This window comes from Homalodisca vitripennis, chromosome X, assembly GCF_021130785.1.
Source record: "Homalodisca vitripennis isolate AUS2020 chromosome X, UT_GWSS_2.1, whole genome shotgun sequence".
NCBI classification, from domain to species: Eukaryota; Metazoa; Arthropoda; class Insecta; order Hemiptera; family Cicadellidae; genus Homalodisca; species Homalodisca vitripennis.
This window is the reverse complement of record NC_060215.1, coordinates 57252040-57273076: the sequence shown is the minus strand read 5'-3', so window position 1 is coordinate 57273076 and position 21037 is coordinate 57252040. Positions and strand designations below refer to the sequence as shown.

The 21037-nt window shown below is 33.6% G+C and overlaps 1 protein-coding gene across 2 annotated transcripts in view; it reads left to right on the top strand.

The window, feature by feature from the left end:
• The window catches only part of LOC124369027 (synaptophysin-like), a 32421-nt gene extending 11719 nt beyond the window's left edge, over window positions 1-20702 (top strand). For both annotated transcript variants that reach the window (XM_046826702.1, XM_046826701.1), the window contains exons 4-6: window positions 5800-5992; window positions 6609-6806; window positions 15780-20702. In XM_046826702.1, the coding sequence (XP_046682658.1) occupies window positions 5800-5992; window positions 6609-6806; window positions 15780-15872 (484 nt within the window). In that variant the 3' untranslated portion in view covers window positions 15873-20702. The remainder of the gene's footprint in view (window positions 1-5799; window positions 5993-6608; window positions 6807-15779) is intronic.
• The last annotated feature ends 335 nt before the right edge of the window (window positions 20703-21037 follow it).

Here is a 21037-nt window from a genome sequence, read left to right as displayed (position 1 = left end):
GTGTTAGATATTTATAGGTCCCCAATATAATTGACTTACATTTCATGGCATTCAAATTTAACCCTTGACGTTTACACTAGTTTTTACACATTGATTTCTGTTCAATAGGTATGATTTGAACAATTTAATAACTGTATCATTGATGTTGTAAGATTCCAGAACTGCTAATAACAACTGATGATTTACACAGTCGTTAAGTGTTAAGATTACTATTTCCTTTTGTCCATTTATAACCTTATATTATCTGTAATCTTAATCATAGCTGTTTGAGTACTATGCATTGCTCTATATTGAGATTGATACTGAGATAAAATATTATAATCATTAATATAAGTACACAATTACTGATATGCTAACTGATCCATTATTTTCTCCAATACACACAATATATTAATAGGTCTATAATCTTTAGATTCTGTAGAGTTTTTAACTGAAGATAAAGGAAGAATCAATGCATTTTTCCACTGAAAAATTAAAAACGTGTAACAACACTTCGTTAGATGATACTCGTATATCAATGATTGCTTTGTATATATCTTCTGCTTATACTTCTCTGACATTAAACTGATTTATTTCTAGACATCTCTTATTCTTATAATACAGAATTACATCGCTGTCTGTCATTACTTAAGCAACAGAAATAATCATTAACACTGTCTAACTGAACAATTGCTTTTCTCTAGTTACAATAACCTTTTCAATATCTTCATTCACCCACGGACATAAATTTCTTTCATGGCTTACATTTATGTGTGGGATATATTAATTGTATAATTTTAACAATGTCTCAGACAAATCTCTATCTTATCATTAATAGTATCGCAGATGTACAAATTATACCATGACAATGCAACACCGAGTTGTAGGCCCCGAGTGACTTTCACTTGTTTCGCTAACTAAAGGAGCGTCTCTGCTGTAAGCGCTTTAACACTGACAAACAGTTAAAGATTGGTTATCCTCATAGGAAGCAGACTTTTACAAAATCTGCATTCAAAAGCTTGTAGAAAGTCATGACAAATGTTTAAACGAAAATGGAAACTATGGTGAAAGATAAAGAAAGATGTCAGGAATCATCAAATTAAGTTTTTTTTTAAATCTGATGTTATTTATTTTTTATAAGAAATCGGATCTTACTTTCCGGATGACCCTCGTAGATGTTACATGTTCATCAGAAAGGTTCACTCTAATAAAAGTGTTTTTTGGAAGTGGTTTCACAAATATATGTTGATCAAAATAAGAAAGCATTCTACTTTGAGTAATTTTGTTCTGTTGAAATCATCACTAAAAGTCATGCAAAAAGTAAAAACATGGGTATGTAACAGTTTGCTGACTGACTATAAATTATTATCAATCAATACAATTAATTAGCCTAGGCTACAAAATACATTTCAAAACTTACATGTAAAATATAAGATGTTCTGTATCCTTGTAGCATTCCTTATAATGCTCTTTCAAGTTCTCATTTGTTAACATTGTATTAATTGTTTTGTACAAGTTAAAAATTCCTCTCTTGGTTTCACAGTAGTATCAATTGCATAGTGTGACAGGAAAACCACAACAGTTTCACTATAAAGTTTCTTGCAAATTCCAAAGTGGTCCCAAATTGTCTTTTACAACTGATTTTCTAAGGTAGCAAGTTTGTTCTTAAAACTGTCATGTGGCGGAACAAATAATTTATGGAATTATCAAATAGAATTTTCATTTTGAAGTTTGAAGTTCAAAAGATTGTGATGAGATATAAGGTCTAAATGCAAATGCAAGCTTCCAAGGCACTCTTCTGCCCCAGTATCATTGCTTTCCATTGAATAAACATCAGTCAAGTCTTCCATGATTTCTAAATATTTGCTTTTAAAAAACGTTTTTTATAATGTCTACAGATATTATACTATTTTAGCATGAATATTTATTTCTATACAAATGAAACAAAAAGCAGTGTGGTGGTTTTCAACCACAAAGCAGTCAACACTCCACTTATCATTATACACACGGCACTCACTATCAATGTTTATCTTCTTGGGCAAATACATAACTGGAATAAGTGTTACAAACAAACAAACTACAGCTGAAAACTGCAGAAGCAGCATTTAGTCACCATAAACATGAGCACGGAAACCAATTTTGAGAGTGAGAATGAGAAAATAACGCTAGGTTAGGTTGTTGGCGTTTTTTGTCCCCATTAACTTAATCGTGTACAGATCAATCTACCTACCTAGTTCGACTATGGGTAGTGCATGTGCATGAGCTACCCTTCCCTCTCCACCACACATAGGGTATGTAGTGCAGTTCACCCAAACGTAGTGTTGTTACTATCAGTCGTTTTATGAAATGAAATAGTGTTTCCTTTGTTGGATGATAAAATTTTTACTGTATCATCTTTCCCAAGAATCGATACAGTCCTGAGTTTCTCCTTATTAAGATTGGTTTTTGTGGGACAGTAAGAGACTGGCCTCTCACTAAAATTGGTCACTCAGATAGCTAAGAAACAACCGACTCTATTCCAGTCACAAAATCAAGCACTTTTACTGATTTATGGGTCACGCAAAAGTTTAACCTTTTGTTTAAAACAGCAGTAAAACAAACCAATTCAAACGAAAACGCATTAAGCAAAAATACATTTTTTGCTTGTCGTTGGGCTTAGTACTCTAGATAACGAATTTTTAACATTTTCTGTATTTTTTGCATGCGTTTTTTTGTTGTTGGGAGAAAAATATTTTGTTGGTCTGAGTTTTTCAAATTTAGTGATTTTTTTTATCTTATCTGAATCGTAACATTTTTGACGTCTGGTTTAGATGCTCTTAAGGATATTGTTGAATTTGTTGCCCATTAATTTTGTTAGGATTTTTGTTAACCTAGATTGTAGTTATGTATCAGTTTGTGTTATTCATCTGAGGAAGAGATCAGATTGCAGATCTTGAAACGTGTTATACATTTTGTAACATGTAACAATAGCAAATGTCCGAAAATATTTTATTCTTTCAAACCTCCCATTGTCAAAAACAAACTTTAAACAAAGAATACAAATATTATATTTAGATACAGTGATAAATAACACATAAATAGAGTATTTTATTTAAAAATTATTGTATTTTTATTGATATTTAAACACCAATATTCTAACTGTCCTATCGATCGAATGTCCATCTTTTAGACGTACGGTACAGCTGTGGGATGGATTAGACATTAGTCTTCAAAGTGTTATTATGCAAGTTGATTGAGCAAAAATGTATATAAAATAGTAAATTTGGCAAAATATAATAGTCTGCTAAGCACTATAAGTATAAATGCTTTTCTTATTTCTTGTGTATTAAATTATTGTTAAACTACCAACTTGACACTTTTTTAGACAAAACCAAAATCAAGTCCACAAGGACATAGCTGAGCAGAAATTAGCAACAGCACAAGAACCAAAAATAAATAAAAATCCCTAAAATATAAATTCTTCCAAACCTAGAAATAAGCACCAGAAACTTATGATTGCACACCAAAATATTGACGGCCTTCAGAACAAAACCGACAGACTTGCTCATTTTCTCCACAACAACAAACCAGACTTACTAATACTTACTGAGCATGGCTTAAACAACGAAAAGCTGGAGAGCACTAGAATCCTTGGCTACAGACTTATAGGCAGCTTTAATAGACAACAACACAGAAAAGGTGGAGTGGCTGTCTTTGCAAACTTAAACCTTAAAAATAAAATTACAGTAATATCCTTATCAGGAACCACATCAGAAAAAAAGAAACAGCCCAAAGGAAAAAATCCTACGACTTAAAACTAAAAACACTAAGAAAACAGCTTAACTCCTTCTACATTGAAAGATCTGACAACAAATCAAAAGCCATGTGGAAAGTGATTAATAATGAAAGAAAAGAGAGATTGGAAAAAACTCAACTTGAACGCTTAAACATACAGGACTACGCATCAGACTCTCCAATAGACATTGCCAATTACTTAAATAGCTTCTTTGCTACAATTGCTGACAGAACACTTGATACCAAAGGAAATGAACAACGAACAACACACACAATAGAACCAAATTACATACCCCAAATACCAAGACTAATTTTCCAGGAGACAAATGAAATAGAAGTCGGAAACATCATAAACACCTTAAAATCAAAAACATCAACAGGAGACGATGAAATATCTTCTAAATTGGTCAAACAATGCAAACATGAAATTATCACTCCACTAACAACTATTATAAACAAATCACTTTTACAAGGGACTTTTCCCAGCGGGTTGAAACTCGCAAAAATTTATCCAAAATATAAGACTGGAGCAACTGATGAAGCCACCAGTTATCGGCCAATCTCACTTATCTCCACTTTTTCCAAAATCCTGGAGCGAGTAGTGCTAACTAGACTACTGGACCATCTCAAACAGCACCACCTTCTTACTCCGAGACAACATGGTTTTGTAAAAGACAGATCTACAGCAACAGCTCTGGTCCAACTAATTGAAACCATCATTGATAAATTGGAAGCAGGATATATAGCCACAAGTATACTTTTGGACTTTACCAAGGCCTTCGATTGTCTAGACCACAAGCTCATTACAAAAAAACTGCAAACTCTGGGAATCATTGACAAAGAAATAGACTGGTTCAAGAGCTACCTCAGCAATAGGACACAGATTGTGGAAATTACTTACACTACACACAACACGGTCAAAAAAGTAAAATCTGAACCACTACCAGTAAGCAGAGGAGTGCCGCAAGGCTCTGTTCTTGGACCCGTCTTGTACATCCTTCTGACTAGCGACTTTCCAGAATACCTTCAAAACTATTGTGAAATGGTAATGTACGCTGATGATACAGCCCTTATTGTAGCAAACAAAAACAAAGATCAACTAGACATTGACTCCTTTGTAGCTTTCAATATGGCTAAACAATATTGCAACCTAAATGATTTGGTTTTAAATGAATCAAAAACCCAACAACTAATTTTTACAGCTACTCAAAATAACTATCATGGTCTCCCAGAAGTAACGACAATAGAATTGGGAAAATATTTAGGACTCACCTTGGACCGAAATTTATCTTGGGAACCACACATCAACCAGCTCTGTCAAAAACTAAATAGCAGTCTTTACGCAATAAGGAGAATTGCACAAATCAGCAACACTGATGTAGCTATGACAGCATACTACTCGTTGTTTGAATCTCACTTGAGATGCGGCCTGATAGCCTGGGGAGGCACGACAATCTCAAATCTCCAGAGGGTGCTGGTTCTACAAAAAAGGACAATTAGAGCTCTAAAAGGACTAGGACCACTTGACACATGCCGAACAGCCTTCAAAGAACTGAGAATTCTGACTGTAGTAGGACTCTACATCCAAGAGACAATCCTCTATACAATCAAATCGGGGCAAGCAAGAACTGGAGACGGACACTCCTATAACACCAGACACAGGAGCAACTTTCTCCTTAAATCAACATCATCTCAGCTTATTTGAGAGGAAACCTTCTTATCGAGGAGCAATGTTCTTCAACACTCTACCTGAATCCCTAAGAAGACTGCCAGAAAAGAACTTCAAAGCCTCCTTGAGAAACTGGCTACTGGAGCGACCAATTTACACCATCCAAGAATTTGTTCAATGTAGAACACACAATTTTTGACAAACACTAACTCATGCACCAATTGTAACATAAACATGACTTTTGCCCTGTTCTCCAAGAATATGTGCAATAAAGAATATTCTATTCTATACTAAATGGAATATTGTTGAGAATACTTGAATGATGTTTCTTGTAAAATCTGTGCATTATAAGTAATCCATTTTCATGTTTATTGCAGCCTCAACATTGTGTCAGCAAAGGTAGAGTGCAATGGCACCTCTCCGATAGTGTCACTTGGAAATGATTTCTCTAGCGAAGCTGAGTTCTTGTTCACAATGTGCTGGGTTTCTGTAATCTATGTCATCATCATGGCTTTCATCTACATTAAGTTTAGAGAAGATTATGAAAGCAATGGAAACTTGGCTTTGGTTGTAAGTATTGTATTAAAAATGTATACATAGGTGAGACTTATTTATATTTATTTTTGGTGTTTTAATAAACTGAAATAGGTTTACTAAACAAAGTGATTCTGAATAATGTCCCCCAGTACAAACTGTGGCGGTCTGTTCTGCTCCTAGTGGATGTTATATCTGGGGCTGTATGTGCGGAAATTGTAAAATATTCTTTGTTACTAGTTCAGTCATCTGTTTCTATAAAATTATGTTTTATACATTGTTTTAAAGTTTATAAAATGGGCTTGAGTAAAAACAAACACATACACATTTATTTTAACAAGAAAAGTAGTTGGAAGATGGAACAGGGTATCAGAATGCAATAGTCACTGTCTTCTTGTAAAGACTCATTTCCAATCACGGTATTGTCTTCTAACGATACATTATCACTGTCACTTGAACTAATATAATTTAAGTCACTGGATCATTCAAGATAATTTTCATTTAGACGAAGGCTTGAACTTGCCATGTCCTCTTAATAATACAAAACAAATTAATATTTATCATGTAAAAACAAAACCAATAAATTCTAGAATGATTTTTAATTACAAAAGGTATTTTTTTCTGCATGTGTCAAACTGTGAGTGTCATGTAGGATTTTGGAGCTTCTGTGGTGCTAGCAGTACTGTGGATTGCTTGCCTGGGAGCATGGGGTTACGGCCAGAGCCAGCTGAAGAGCCTGACTCATCCAGACTATCTCAGAGCTAACCTGCACGGATGTAGCCCAGGACCGGAGTATATTAACTGCATCACCATCACCCGTGGCAATGTTGTAGGCCTTACAGAATCTTTGGTAAGCTATTAAACTTTATAGTATCTTGATAATCAAATTATTATTACTAAAACATATTAGTGAAATCAGTATTGAAAGCATTTGAACTCTAATAAAAATGTCACTGATATAGCCAGTTTTACTTCACTCAGTATTTATATCTTTACAACAGTATACTCTGTTTAAACCCTAGTTGCCCCTTCAAATGCAGTAGACTTTCTTTCATCAATACACACATTTCTTGAAGGCACACAGTTTCTGGAGAAGCTTTCCCTAAACATATCTACAAGGTTCTTTATTTGAGTAAATTTACCTTAGAGAGGAGGTACAGTGTTGTCTGAAAAGTGTTAGAGACGCAGTATATTTTAGTATTGCTCCCTCAATACACAACTGTCTACTGGAGTGTCTTTTAGAAAAGGGTCTTTAGACTATGGGGTCTCACCTTCAACATTTTGAACTGCATTCCAAACATATTCTACTAATCCTGTTTTAAGGGCACAAATACTTTTACCTCCATCTGTAGTCATCCATGTTAATTTATTTAGATTTAGAACACCAATTCTTAAAAAAATTTAAAATCACTAATTACACTTGTCTTAACCCTTTGCATGCCAGCCCATTTTCCAAAAGTACTACCCAGAAACGCCAAGGGCATTTTCAGCAGTTTTGCAAGCTTTCACTAAATGTATCATAACTTTTTTATTTTTTTAACAGATATTGATGATTTTTTTTACCATTATTTTGCTTATGAAATGCCCTTGTTCTGTTGGTAAATTTTAGTTGCATAAATGTAATTTAAACTTATAAAAAAATTAAAAATTAATAAAAAAAATTTTAAAATTTCCAAAATACATTTTTTTTAGCACAAATAAGTGGTTTAAAAAAAAGTATGCTCAGCTGATTTCCTGTTATATCCTAGTAAACTATTATCTAACCCTTAACCTAATTACAAAATTTCAAAAGCCTACCTTATATAGAAGTCCAGTTATGATTTTTTTCACTAAATGTGACACGGGCACAGTTTTTGTAATTTGCATGGACGTTGTATGTAATGTTACTCAATATTCACAAATCAATTTTCACTGTTAAAAATCACAAAACTATAACTAAAAGAGACTATGTACATTATTTACATTACACGGATGGAGTCTAACATCGGTGTTTTCCAAAACCAAGTGGCATGAATGCCTTTCTTGCAATTTTTACAAATAAGTCTGGACCTCTTCCTAGGACCTCCAGCTGCAGTGCTAACTTTACTGCAAACACAGCAGTTCCTTTCCATTGTGCCAGGTAATGATTCCAAACCAAAACCATTTGGTCTATCTCCACCTGCCATGTTTAGTGGTCGATTATTTATGTCAAGCCACTCTTGACCAAGGTCACGAATGATACTGCTTGTGAACTGGAACCTTGACATAACTTTTCCAACACAATTTTCCTTATAAATTATATAGGCATTTAGCACTATTCTAGCAAATACATTGAAGGTTACCTTCTTCCAGTACTTTACTGTCCTCCGTTCATCAAGGTAGCAGTAAAGCATCTGGTCTGACCCGTCAACACCTCCCATGCATCTGTTGTACTGGTCAATAATTTCAGGTTTTACTGTAGTTTCTTCTCTGTTATGTCTTTTTTTTACCTTTTCAACATTTTTAGCGGTACCTTTTGTTGATAACAACATCACCGGGTTCTTTTGACTTTTCTTGTCCCTGTACGCTAGCATCAGTAGGTTGTCATTTCTCATGTACAGAGCTTGACCTACATCCAACTTTCCCTTCATTCTTTCAGGTATTCCCTTTCTATTTCTCCTAATCGTCCCAGTGATGTATGTTGAGTTGCTAAACAGAAATTTTGCAAGAGGAATCGAATTGAAAAAATTGTCAACACACAAATGATAGCCTTTTCCCAGGTACTGGCCAATTTGTAATAAAGTTTTTACAACTTTGTAGGCTAGTCCATTTTCACTGTTACCACCTGCATCTCTTTTACTTTTATAGCAAGTAAAACCTAGGCAATATTTGGTTACTGAATCACATAACATCCACAACTTGATTCCCCATTTATGGTGGTGTTTATTGGGAAGGTATTGAATCAGTTGCGAATGATTTTTTGTACCAACAAGACTCTCGTCAATAGAAATTTCCCTATGTGGAGTGTAGTGGGTCCTGAATAGCCTATTTGCATGGTCTAGGAGGGGTTGGAACTTTCCAGCAGGATCATATTCTGGTTCACCGGGTTTAGCTAGGGTGCGATTATCAACCATATGAAAGAATTGTAGGATTGCCTGAAAACGATTTCTACTAAACATTTTAGGGAAAAAAGGGCTGGACAGTGTCCAATCAGTTGACCAATAACTGCTGATGGTGGGTTTCTTATTTAGTCCCATATTCAATATACAAGCTAGAAAAGCTTTCATTTCTGCGAGTGTTACAACTCGCCAACTGTGTACTCTGGTGCCTGGGGACAAAGTTGGATGGTTACGAATATATTCATTTGCATAGCGGTTAGTTTCTGTAACAAGGGTTTCAAGTAAGCCAAGAGTAAAGAACATATTGAAATACTGAACAGGCAATGCATCACTTGGAGGATAATGCTTTGGTCCTGGTATTTCAGAAAAGAGAAAGTTTTTCCAATTATTTTCATCAATAATGGGTTGATTGTCATTTTGTTGATGGACATTACTATTAGGCCTAGAAGCATCAGTATTATTCTGATCAGAAATATCAGGCACAACATTTGGTGGCCTACCTCGTCTACCCCTAGGCCTACCTGCTGATGTCGAAGGCAAGTCTAGCTCATCAGATGATGAATAATCTGCATTGTTGTCAGGGGAATAATCCGGATCTTCGTCTGTATCATCCACTACTGCCTCATTACAAGAATCTGAATCAATATTGGAGTCATCTGATAGTGAAATATTGTCGATAAAATCGTCACTTAGTTCATCATCCAATACGTGCACTCCCGTGTCATATAATGCACCTAACAGTGTATTTTCACTCACTGGTGACTGCTCTCTCTTTCTCTTATTCATTTTACTAAATATTCAGTACACATAAATAATAAAAATGCCCTAACAACAAAAGTAATGTGAGAAATACAAACGTAAACACCGCACAGCAACACGAACGTAACCTCACTCTCGACAAAACAATACAACAGATGCGAAGGTCAAATACGACCAAACAAACAGTCCATAGAGGAATAAACTACTTTGCAGTTACAAAGCAACTAATTGACTATCGATTAGTCAAAATTTCGCGGCAATCGGATGAACTATAAGAAAATTACAGGCGAAAAACGTGACGTACCTATATTACGGCCGTTGGCGATTTTCAGTTGAGTAGCCGACGGCCGTAATACCGGTACGTTGGCATGCAAAGGGTTAAAGCTTAATCTACTAAGTGTACTTGAGCTGAATTGGACACATCCATAGACTCATCTAACACAGTAGAATAACACTCAAATTTCTTGCAGGCATCTTCAAACTAGTGACTAATATCAGTTAGTGTCTTTATCTTATGGTCAACCCACAACTGTAGCCTATTTGGAGACAAGCAGAGTGAATTAAACATTTGCAAGTTTTGGGGACATAGCTCCCAATGGCTCGTTCAAAGTACAGTAGAACCCCTCATAACCGGCCTCCACGGGACCGAGGCCATGGCCGGTTAACGATTCGGCCGGATAAACCAACCTATTATAAAAACGATAATTTATACCTATTAATAATATGTAATTAATAAATACAGTCAAAAGTAGTGTATAAATCTCTTTTGGGATTATTTGTTATAAAAATACACACGTCTGTAAAACGAATAAAAAATTTATTGTATAAGAAAAAGTGGTTAAATAATTAACATAAAATACAGTACATTTGTGAATTCAGATAACATAAATTAATGTGAAATAAAGATAGAGATATAAAAATTACTCACAATAAATTTGCTTTGAAGATTACATTAGGCCTTATAATAGTCCGTAATTTTCTGCTGAACTTTGTTGTCCATTGTTTTTTTGTAGGCATAGTCTCTCCACTTTTTGAATAACATAACGTCAACAGCTGTTGAGTGGTCCTGTTGCTCTATGTAGGCTAGTGATGTCTGAAGTGCATTTCTCGCCTCCTCATGGCTTATTTTATCTTCTTCCGAAGTGTCATCATCTGATTTTTCTGCTTCTTCATTTTCATACTCTTCTACAACACTCTGCACGATTTGTTCATCACTTAGATATTCGTTTTCCAAATCATCATCACCAGTTACCCATTCCTGAACATCTTGATTTAAGATTTCTTCACCGCCAGTTAATGCTAACTTCGTCAGGTCATTTATAAGTTCTGCATTACAATTCTCTTGCTGCTCATCTGCTACCTGGATCAAATCTTCATTGACTGTGCCATTGACCAATTTCTCAATATCTGGCCAGGCCTTCCGCCAAGACTTGACAAATGTTGTACTGGGGATTTCATCATATGATTCAGCAGTCATATAGATAACATCCTTTATGTTAATTTGCTTCAGAGCCGAGACGAGATCCACACCGTCAGTGTCCATTTTTCCTAAAATCTCAGACAGAAGTTTGCGCCGATATCGCCTTTTCATACATTCGATTACACCCTGTCCATAGGTTGGATAAGACTTGTGACATTGGCAGGTAGAAAAAACAATTTTATTCCGGGAGCATCTTCACACTCTAGTTCATGGGGATGGGTTCCAGCGTTATCAAGCACTAAAATAGCTTTTTCTGGCAACTTATGTTCCTTTAAGAATTTCTTAACTTTATTAATGAATTCGTTTACGAACCAGTCAATAAAAATGTATGAGTCCATCCACGCTGACTTCTGGGCACGATAAACCACAGGAAGAGAAGAAACATTAATATGTTTGAAGGCTCTGGGTTTCTTGGATTTACCGATGACCAAAAGTGGGAGTTTATGCTCCCCAGATGCATTTGAACACAGGGCAACCGTTATACGCTCTTTGTTTAGTTTAAACCCTGAAGCTGAACTTGAATCCCCAACAGAGAACGTCTTTTGTGGCAAACGTTTGAAATTCAGCCCGGTCTCGTCGATGTTATAGACCTGATCTGGGACAAGCTTCTCTTGTTGTATCATCTTTGCCAGTTTGACCACAAATTCACTCGCCGATGGTGCATCTGCTGACATTTTCTCGCCGCAAATATTTACAAATGTAACTCCATGTCTTTTTTTTCCAGCGGTCTAGCCAGCCATTACTGGCTACGAACTCAGTGTTTACTCCCAATTTTGTATATAAAATCATAGCCTTCTCTTTTAAAACTGGTCCTGAAATAGGAGTGCCCCTTCTTCTCTCTTGTAAAAACCAAAGCCACAAAGCGTCATCAACCATCTCATTGGAAGGTTTTCTCAAATACCGCCGTTCGGATAAAACCTTTTCACTCTCTATTTGTGTACAATAGTCCATCAAAGTTTTTCGATTACGACTCCAGTCATTAACCGTGCTCTTTCCCACGTTTAGTTCACTATATATTTTGGCCACTGATTCGCCTTTATCAATTCGTTCGATCGCGTTAAGTTTTTGTTCCACTGTCACCACGTTACATTTTCATTTTGACGCACTCGTTTTTTCCTTTTTCAGTACTGTACATAAAAACGACACTGCAACACAATACACAACACCTGACGAAACAAAAGAATTGTAGTGTACTGTACTAACCGCACTGGAAATAATCAACGAACTGTTTAGAGGTTAAACCTACTAGCTCAACTGAGGACAACACAGCTACTGAAAAGTAAACACAAGAAAATGTAAACAAACAGATATACCAAGATAACGCACGAGTCGTGGGAGACTAGTGCGTGTAACTGCGCGTCTGTAATCCGTGGGAAATAAATTTCGATATTGGCTTCCGGGAAGTGGCCGGATAAACCGAGGTGCGGTAAAACCGAGGCCGGATATGAGGGGTTCTACTGTACAAGTTTACTTACTGTCAGAAAATGGCTTGCCAGGCATAATTAATTAATGTGTAACTGATTTTTAAACTTGCCCGAACAGCAGCCTCATTCTGATGTTTACTCTTTGTAATCATTGAGATTACATAATTTTCTTTAAAGATTACACCTTTTCTGCTCGGGACTAACTTATAATATGAGCATATTTGCTTTTAAAATGTTTTGATTCATAATGTATATCAATATTGATCTATCTCAGCATGGATATTATTTTGTTACTCAAATCAAAATATTATTGTATTATATTAGAAATTCTTTTGGAAATATTATTTAAAATATAACCTGTTACTAATAATTAAGTCAGCTAAGCTGGTGCAAACCTCTACTACACTAACAGTACTAAAAACCATTGTCATTTGGCTATGGATGGAAATTAATTTTGTATGACTATCCGCGGGCTTGTTGAAACCCTCTTGTTGGCCTGGTGTGTCTGTGGGCTGTAGTTTGCAGACCACTGGTCTAGAGTATATGTGGAGTTTATGTTTGAGGTAAAGTAGTATATATAACATATACAAGGATAGAACAGTAAGAGTTCCAAACTAATAAATAAAGATCTACAGTGTGCATTCACAGTGACACTACAGATTAATCTTAATACCCTTTTTTTATAGAACAATCACTTTCTTTGTTAACCTACAACTACCTCACAGACACAAACGATAAGTGGCTATCCACATATACATAATAGGTTGTTATGATGATCTCACTGGTGACCTTTTTTTAATGACATGCAATATGAAGTTAGTTTTATATATATATATATAATATATATATATATATATATATATATATATATATATATATATCTATACATATACAAATAAGAATATGCATTTTTGTGCGTCTGTTTTATTTTTAAATAAAGCTAAATTTCAATACCTATTATTAATTTTTTTCCTAAGTAATTCACATGAATCTTTTCAGAATTAAATGTTCTACAAATCTGTTTAAGAAAAAAAATGACCTTTATTTAACATTTATGGAAGTAATCTTACGTTAAACACAAAAATGTGTTATATCTTTGCACCAATTCTTGTGTTTTACGTAAGATATCTCTGAAAGTATTGCATTTACAGCTCTGGGACGAATTTTAATAAATTTGTCAGATATAAAAACATAAAAAACAATCGTATTTGTATCTTTGTAACTACCTTTACCATTTTTATACGGCCTGACTTCACCAAGGGTTCTGAAATCCGGGCGAAATCTTTCGCTAGGCGTAACTCGCTAACGAAGCGTTTCCGGGTATATGGTTATATGAACTTTTTTACTTGTTTTTTAGCTATAGAATAAGCTCCCGAGAGATTGCCGTTTAGTTTTGAATCACCCTGTATATACATATATAGAGAGAGAGAGAGTTTTTCAATATCTCTAATGGTTCAGGAGCTACGTGGACTGGAAGTTTTTGGATTTTTTTCGGACTGATGATGAAAACTTCCAATCCACGTAGCTCCTGAACCATTAGAGATATTGAAAAACTCTCAAAAGCAAAAATGTCTTATTTTGTAGAGTAAACAACATAAAATACAGGGTGTTCCATAAAAGATTTTAAAGTTGGCCGCCATATTAGAAAATGGCGGCCATCTTCAAAAAATTTGAAAGTGTATCCCTGAGTGAAACTTAAAATTGGGCAAGTTCCAAATTTAATTTGTGTGTGTGTGTGTGTGTGTGTGTGTGTGTGTGTGTGTGTGTGTGTGTGTGTGTGCGTGCGTGCGTGCGTGAGATGAAGTAGCTTCATCTTAAATATAACATCCTAGATTAATCCAAAGATCCTGAACCTTTTCCTCATTAAGACTTAATTTAGTGCAACAGCACCAACTATGGATTGACCTATATTTATCATCTAAAACAGCAAATGAACTTGTATCATTTGTATCTTTGACACACAAACCTAGGTTATTAGCAAAGAATATATTTACATTGGTCTTATGGGTAATCATGGTGCTAACGAGATATTACAGAATAAATAAATTTGTAAACAAACAGAGTACATCATCTGAGTTTTTAACAAATAATATTTTACATTTACCAGCTTCTTCTTATTGGAAACTAAATGCTTAATATATCATCAAACACTCCAATAAATGACAAATTTTTATTTTTGTTTTTTATTGTTGTTGAAACAAAAATAAAAATTTGTCATTTATTGGAGTGTTTGATCATATATTAAGGCATATAATATTTTCATTCACAGAGTCAAATGAAAATAATAGAGTCAAAGTCAATATTAAAAGTTAGTGACAAGACTTGATTTTAGCGCACTCTTGTATTGTAGCACCATCCCTAGCTCATCAGAACTTTTATTATTTAAACACTACTAAGAAACTATCTTAATGAGCAAAAATGTGAGTCTATCATGTGGCAAGATATCCCAAGACAGATTTTATCTGTAGGCTGTAAATCTTCCATGAATTTTCATTTGTACGTAGACAAGATGTTCTACGATGGTTCATGTCCAATGAAATTTGGCTGAGTGTAATATTTGTGTCAATTTCTGTTTTGTAAGTCTGTCTATCTGCCCACTAGATATCTCAAGACTTAAATGAGTTATACATTTGAAATTTTGCATGTAACCTCAGTGAAGCTTGTTATGGGACATGTGCTGTGGCGTATTATTACCGTTTATTATTTGGACTTGTTTGGAAAGCTATGAGTTTGGTGTGTGGAAGAGAGCCTGAATGTAAACGCCTTCAACACCACTGTAGTTCCATTTACCTGATGGAGAAATCCAAAAAATTATTTAATAAAAATGTTTTTGAAGAAATTGCTACTTGGCTTGGTATTTGAATGATTTGGCAACTTATATGCAATTTAACGTAAACAATTTACACATTTATATTGATTACACACATTGATTGTGACCATTAAAAGCTTTCAGAATAGTCATGTTTGTCAAGTTTCATTGAAAATATCCAAGATACAATAGATTGAGATGGCTCATAACTGACTAAAATGTTAAATTTTTTTTTCAGGTCTCTTGACTCTAACCAAAAAACTTTATGTTGCAGATTCTTTCCTTTTTAAACTTCTTCTTGTGGGCTGCTGGGCTTTGGTTTTTGTACAAGGAAACACCTTGGTACCTCCAGTTTCAGCGAGCTTAACTTCAGTAACTTGAAAAGGTTCTATTTATTAATAGAAAGGAAGCAAATTCCTTATTTGTTTAAAAGTATGTTATTATGTTTTTTATAACACTTTTTCCGTTTGATTTATTGTGTGATAAACATTTAAATTTATCTGACTCATGTTGAATAAAATTGTATGGAAGTCTTTAGACCTTAAGGGGATTCCAAGTGGTAAACATTTGATTTCTTGTCAATAATGAGTTTTTGGTTGATTATTATACTTTGGAAATTCCTCTTTCCAACAACATATATGCCTTTATGATACAAAAATTATTAATGAAAGAACAAAAATTAATAAAGTTGCACCTGCAACAAAATTTCAGTGCGAGACTTTTCCTTGCATATACGGTATCTATTTTTCACTTCTTATAGTAATCATTACTCTGTATATGTATATAATTTTGGTTTACTGTGTTGGCTAACCATCTGATTGAAAAATAGCTGTTCTTTATTTCAGCATATGTTTGGTTATGGATGTTTACAAATAAAAGTATAACTTTTGTAAGATTACCAACGTCGACATTTGGTACATACGATGCTGTGATATTTTTCAATGAATGCTTCTCTAGCGGGTGTAAAGTGTTTAAAGAGTTGTGAAGCAGCTGATTTTGACCGAGATTGAACACTAGAAAAGGCAGCGAGTGATTTATAAAAAAAAATTAATAATTTTATATAAGGATCTACTAGAAGAACTGATCTTTCAAGTAAAAAAGAAATTATGCTTCTAAGTTACTTGGTTACAGAGATAAGTGACATAAAGTTATCATGGTTGTTAAATGGCATTTGGACTCCCCTTAATAATATTATGATTTTGCAGTAATTGCAGTATTGAAAAATATACTTAGTTTGTATTACATTAAAAAGTTTTATAAATCTGAAGTTATACAATAGTATTTTATGTTAATTTAATATTGTGTTATTGTGTTTTACACAATATTTGGTTATTGTTATGTTTGTTGCATGAGTTCTTTTAGAAACTCTGACCTTGATTTTTATTATTAATGACGGTTTACCGTCCATTTACAGATCACAATTTTGAGCATAAAATACAAAGAAATGTAAGTTTTAGTTCCTATATATAATATCATTTTCATAAAATTGTAGTATATTATTTAGAAAGTTTAAAGCTGTTTGTCTAAATATTCGCTCTGGTACTTCAATGAATTCATCACAAATTCTAGTATTCATGTTGATAACTACATTTACACAGTGTAAAGGATTATAATTTTGTTGCTATTATAATTGACTTACTCTCGGTTCAGCAGACTGCCTATGTAAAACTATATTCTCAGGTCTAAAAATGAATAAGATTCTATTTTAATATATCCATGGCTTTTGTAAGAGTATGAACAGACGGAGCTGAGCATGTATGGTAGCACAAAAAGCGCCCGAGTGACTTCAGAAAAAGTACTCAGGTTTAGTTATTTTTAAAATATATAAATAGATAAACTCCTAGGAAGTATTAAGTTTTAAATTAATCTCATTAGCATATGCTAAGTAACTCTTTCAAAGTGGGATATAATTTCTGTAAAACACTATCTCATGTTAATAGCATTGGGTTTTTTCAAATATAGATTATTTTAAAAACACAGTGAATGTTGATCTTTTAAATGTCCGGTTAATTTGCAGTGAAAAAGTTTAAAATGAGAAAAACACTTAAAATATAATCAAAAATATAGAATATCAAATTCTTATCTAATTAGTACACCCTAAAAAATGTGTAAAAACTAGCTACCCTCCCCTCTCAAAAATAGAGACGTTATTGAAGATACATGTTGTATTCTATCAGCTATATATATAATCTGTTAATACATTTTTATTGTTATGACTAATAGATAATTAACTATATACCTCATTATACATTTTAAAATTGTATTCTCTGGACTCCATTTAGTTATCATTCGTCTTTGCTTAAAGGCATTGTACATTTAATAAATGTAGGAATTGTTATTCTTTTATTACTTTATTTAATTTTTTTCAATACTATTTTGTTTTTATTATAAGAATCTCATCTTGAAAGTAAAAGTCATTTACTTGATGTATTAAGAGCTTTTGCTACTTCCTTCTACTCTGTCTCTAAATTCATAGCCTTGGGGCAGTTTGTTACAATATATCAGATGAGTTTCTTTTTGAAAATCTCTGTTATAAGGAGTTTGGCGTCTACTGCAGGATCATTCGGTTTGTTCCAAAGTAAACTCACTCTGCTATGCTACGTCACAATAGAAGATGCTCTTGGTCATTTCCCACTACTTTTAATATCGTAGTTCACAATGCTCCACCCTGCCATGCTCCATTTTTTGGCTGTTTGTACCCTTTGGTAGCTTTTTTAATTCTATATTGTTTGTAAAACTTATATGTAATGGAGTGTGATTAAGTTTAAACAAAAACTGGTGGAACCTAAAGTAAAGGAAAGTCTCTTAGTAGAAACCCGTGCATCCTTAGACAAGAAAAGCTCTTTCTGTTACTACTACTATGAGAACTAGAATATTCTTATAGTCAACTTGTCCATTAGAGTTAAACTTGAAATTTACAGAATTTTAATTGTTGTAAGAGTAACAATGTGTTGTTATTTAATTACCTTTCAGTTAGACTTAGTTTTTGTAACATCATAATCCATGCACCATGAGAAAGCTGAAACCCTGAGTTTCCCTCAGTTATAATTCCTTGTGCTGCATCCTCACTGTGGCGATGTGGTCAGTCCGTTTGGTAAAGCAGATCGGCTTGGTCTACAGCAAGGCTGACCGGCTTTGTTGAATAACACAATCTTATTAAAAATTGATTAGAGTCTGTAAAGATGTTATTGGTACATCAAGGCTGACCAGTTTGGTTGAATAACACAATGTTGTTAAAAATTGATAAAAGTCTGCAAACATATTATTGGATGAACATTTTTTTTGTTAGCATCTGCGTTAGTTATTATTGTTGCTGTTCCCCCCCCCCCCCCCCCCCCCCCGAAATACTATAGTTCCATAATACAGGAAGATCATGGTATGTCTGAATCAAATGTAAAACCTTTTTGTTGAGCCACCATATTTTATACAGTGTAGTCCTCTCCTAAATGAAGAAACGAGGTGGTAGTGCTGTTATTTAACCGTAAGGAACATCTACACTCCTGCCTGCCTGACAACTTCTTAGGCTGGGATTGGCACACGGGCATGGCCACTTGACATATGGCAGCACAAGCTGACTATGCATCCATACTTACCGCTCGGCAAAGCCGATCTATGCTCTTTGACATAGTGGGGATGCAGCTTTAAATATTTGTATTTGATTAAAAAATTAATTTTTTTAACTTACGTTTTGCAGTGTTGTAAAATTTACAACAATTTTGATTACATTGAGGCTACTGAGTTTGGATTTTAAAACAATAATAACAAAATTATTAGAATACCCACATACCTGTAAACCCAAAGTGTTTTGTTCATGTATTTATAAACCTAGAATATTTTAGAACACTTAAATATTGATTAAGAAAATCCATAATTGTTATTAGAATATAATACATAGTTTTTATTATGATTGATTTATTAGCTTGAATTTAATTTGGCTCTTTCTCAATAAATAACACCAGAATGCAGTTAATATTAGGCTATACTAGTTATTATTGCTATATATGAATGTTTACATAAGTATTTCACTAACACTTATACAAATGTTGTTGTTTAATATTTAATGTTTGTATAGGAAAGCAAATACAGTGAACAGCGTTTATAACATATCCATGCCTAAAGAGTAACAAATTCTTATAACAAAACTAAATTTTTTACAAAGAGTAGTTTCTCAGTCTTTTTGATACTGTCATTCACACATGTATAAATAATGTACATCACCTCTCCTTAAATTGCAGATTTTGAATGTTTGGTTTTAAGTTTGGATTTTGATTAGTACCAATATTAAGTATCAACAATTACAGTATCAAGCTAGTTATGATCCAGACCCAGTTGAGCATTGAGCTGGTTCTGGTACATGGTGCCAGTTTATCAATGGATTATTTCCTGATTGAGGTTTGTTATTACACATGTGTTTTGTAACTTATTGTGAAGTGACAGGTAACAAAAGGGTGTGCATGCACATAAACTTAACTGCAAAAATATATTTCACGGCAATATTTTACGTAAAACGCTGGAATAGAAGTGGTTTATTATACAAAATTTAAAATCTACAAGATAAAGCATTTTCATAATCTGTCCATTCCATCTCCAAAGTTATAAAACAAAGCAACTACCATATATAATTGATTCTGTGAGTACATTTTTCTTCTCAGGCCTTTAAAGTTTTCATAGCAGAGTTCACTGTAATTGCTTTGTATTTTATATAAACAAGTGCCTTATATTATAGTGATATATCAGTCAAATTAATTGTTCTTAAATGAATATTTATTGTGATTTTCAACACAATATAAGAACTGAGTAGGATGTTTCTTTGTAACTAAACATATCCTTTAGGTTTATAAGATGATGTTGAGATTGTTATATTTTAATACCTTATCAAATGTCAAATAATGTATTTTAGACAAACCAGTTGTAGGATTTAAAAATACAAGTCATGGTTTCAGCCAAGGAAAAACGAAACACTGAGTTGTATTTTAATGTTGAGAGATACAGATGTGCCTCCCATTCTAGGAATTGCATTAAGAATGAAAAATCGTTGTTTATTTGTTGAAACTCCAGCACATCATGGGTATGCACATGATAAAGTATTCTCAGCTGGGAAACATTTTTTAGCAGGAAATGATCCAGCACTTATGTTCTAGAATGAATGAATGAGCTATATCCTCAAAAATATAAAATAAATAATGTATGAAACAGACTATAGTTTTATAAACTTTATATAAAATGAAGTGACGCTTATAATAATGTAAACAAAATTATGATTTAGTAATCTCTGGAAAAGAGCTCGTATGGGCCATGGCCTGTACATGAGCTTGAGTTGTTACAAATAATAATTAATTTGGATTGCATATATATATATATATATATATATATATATATATATATTTATTTATTTATTTACAAATAAATTATATATATATATATATATATATATATATATAATAGAATTAATTAGTGCAATTAAATTAAATTAAAACTGAAGAAAAATTAATCTGACTATTCCAGTCCAACAGATAAAGGAAAAGCTTATCA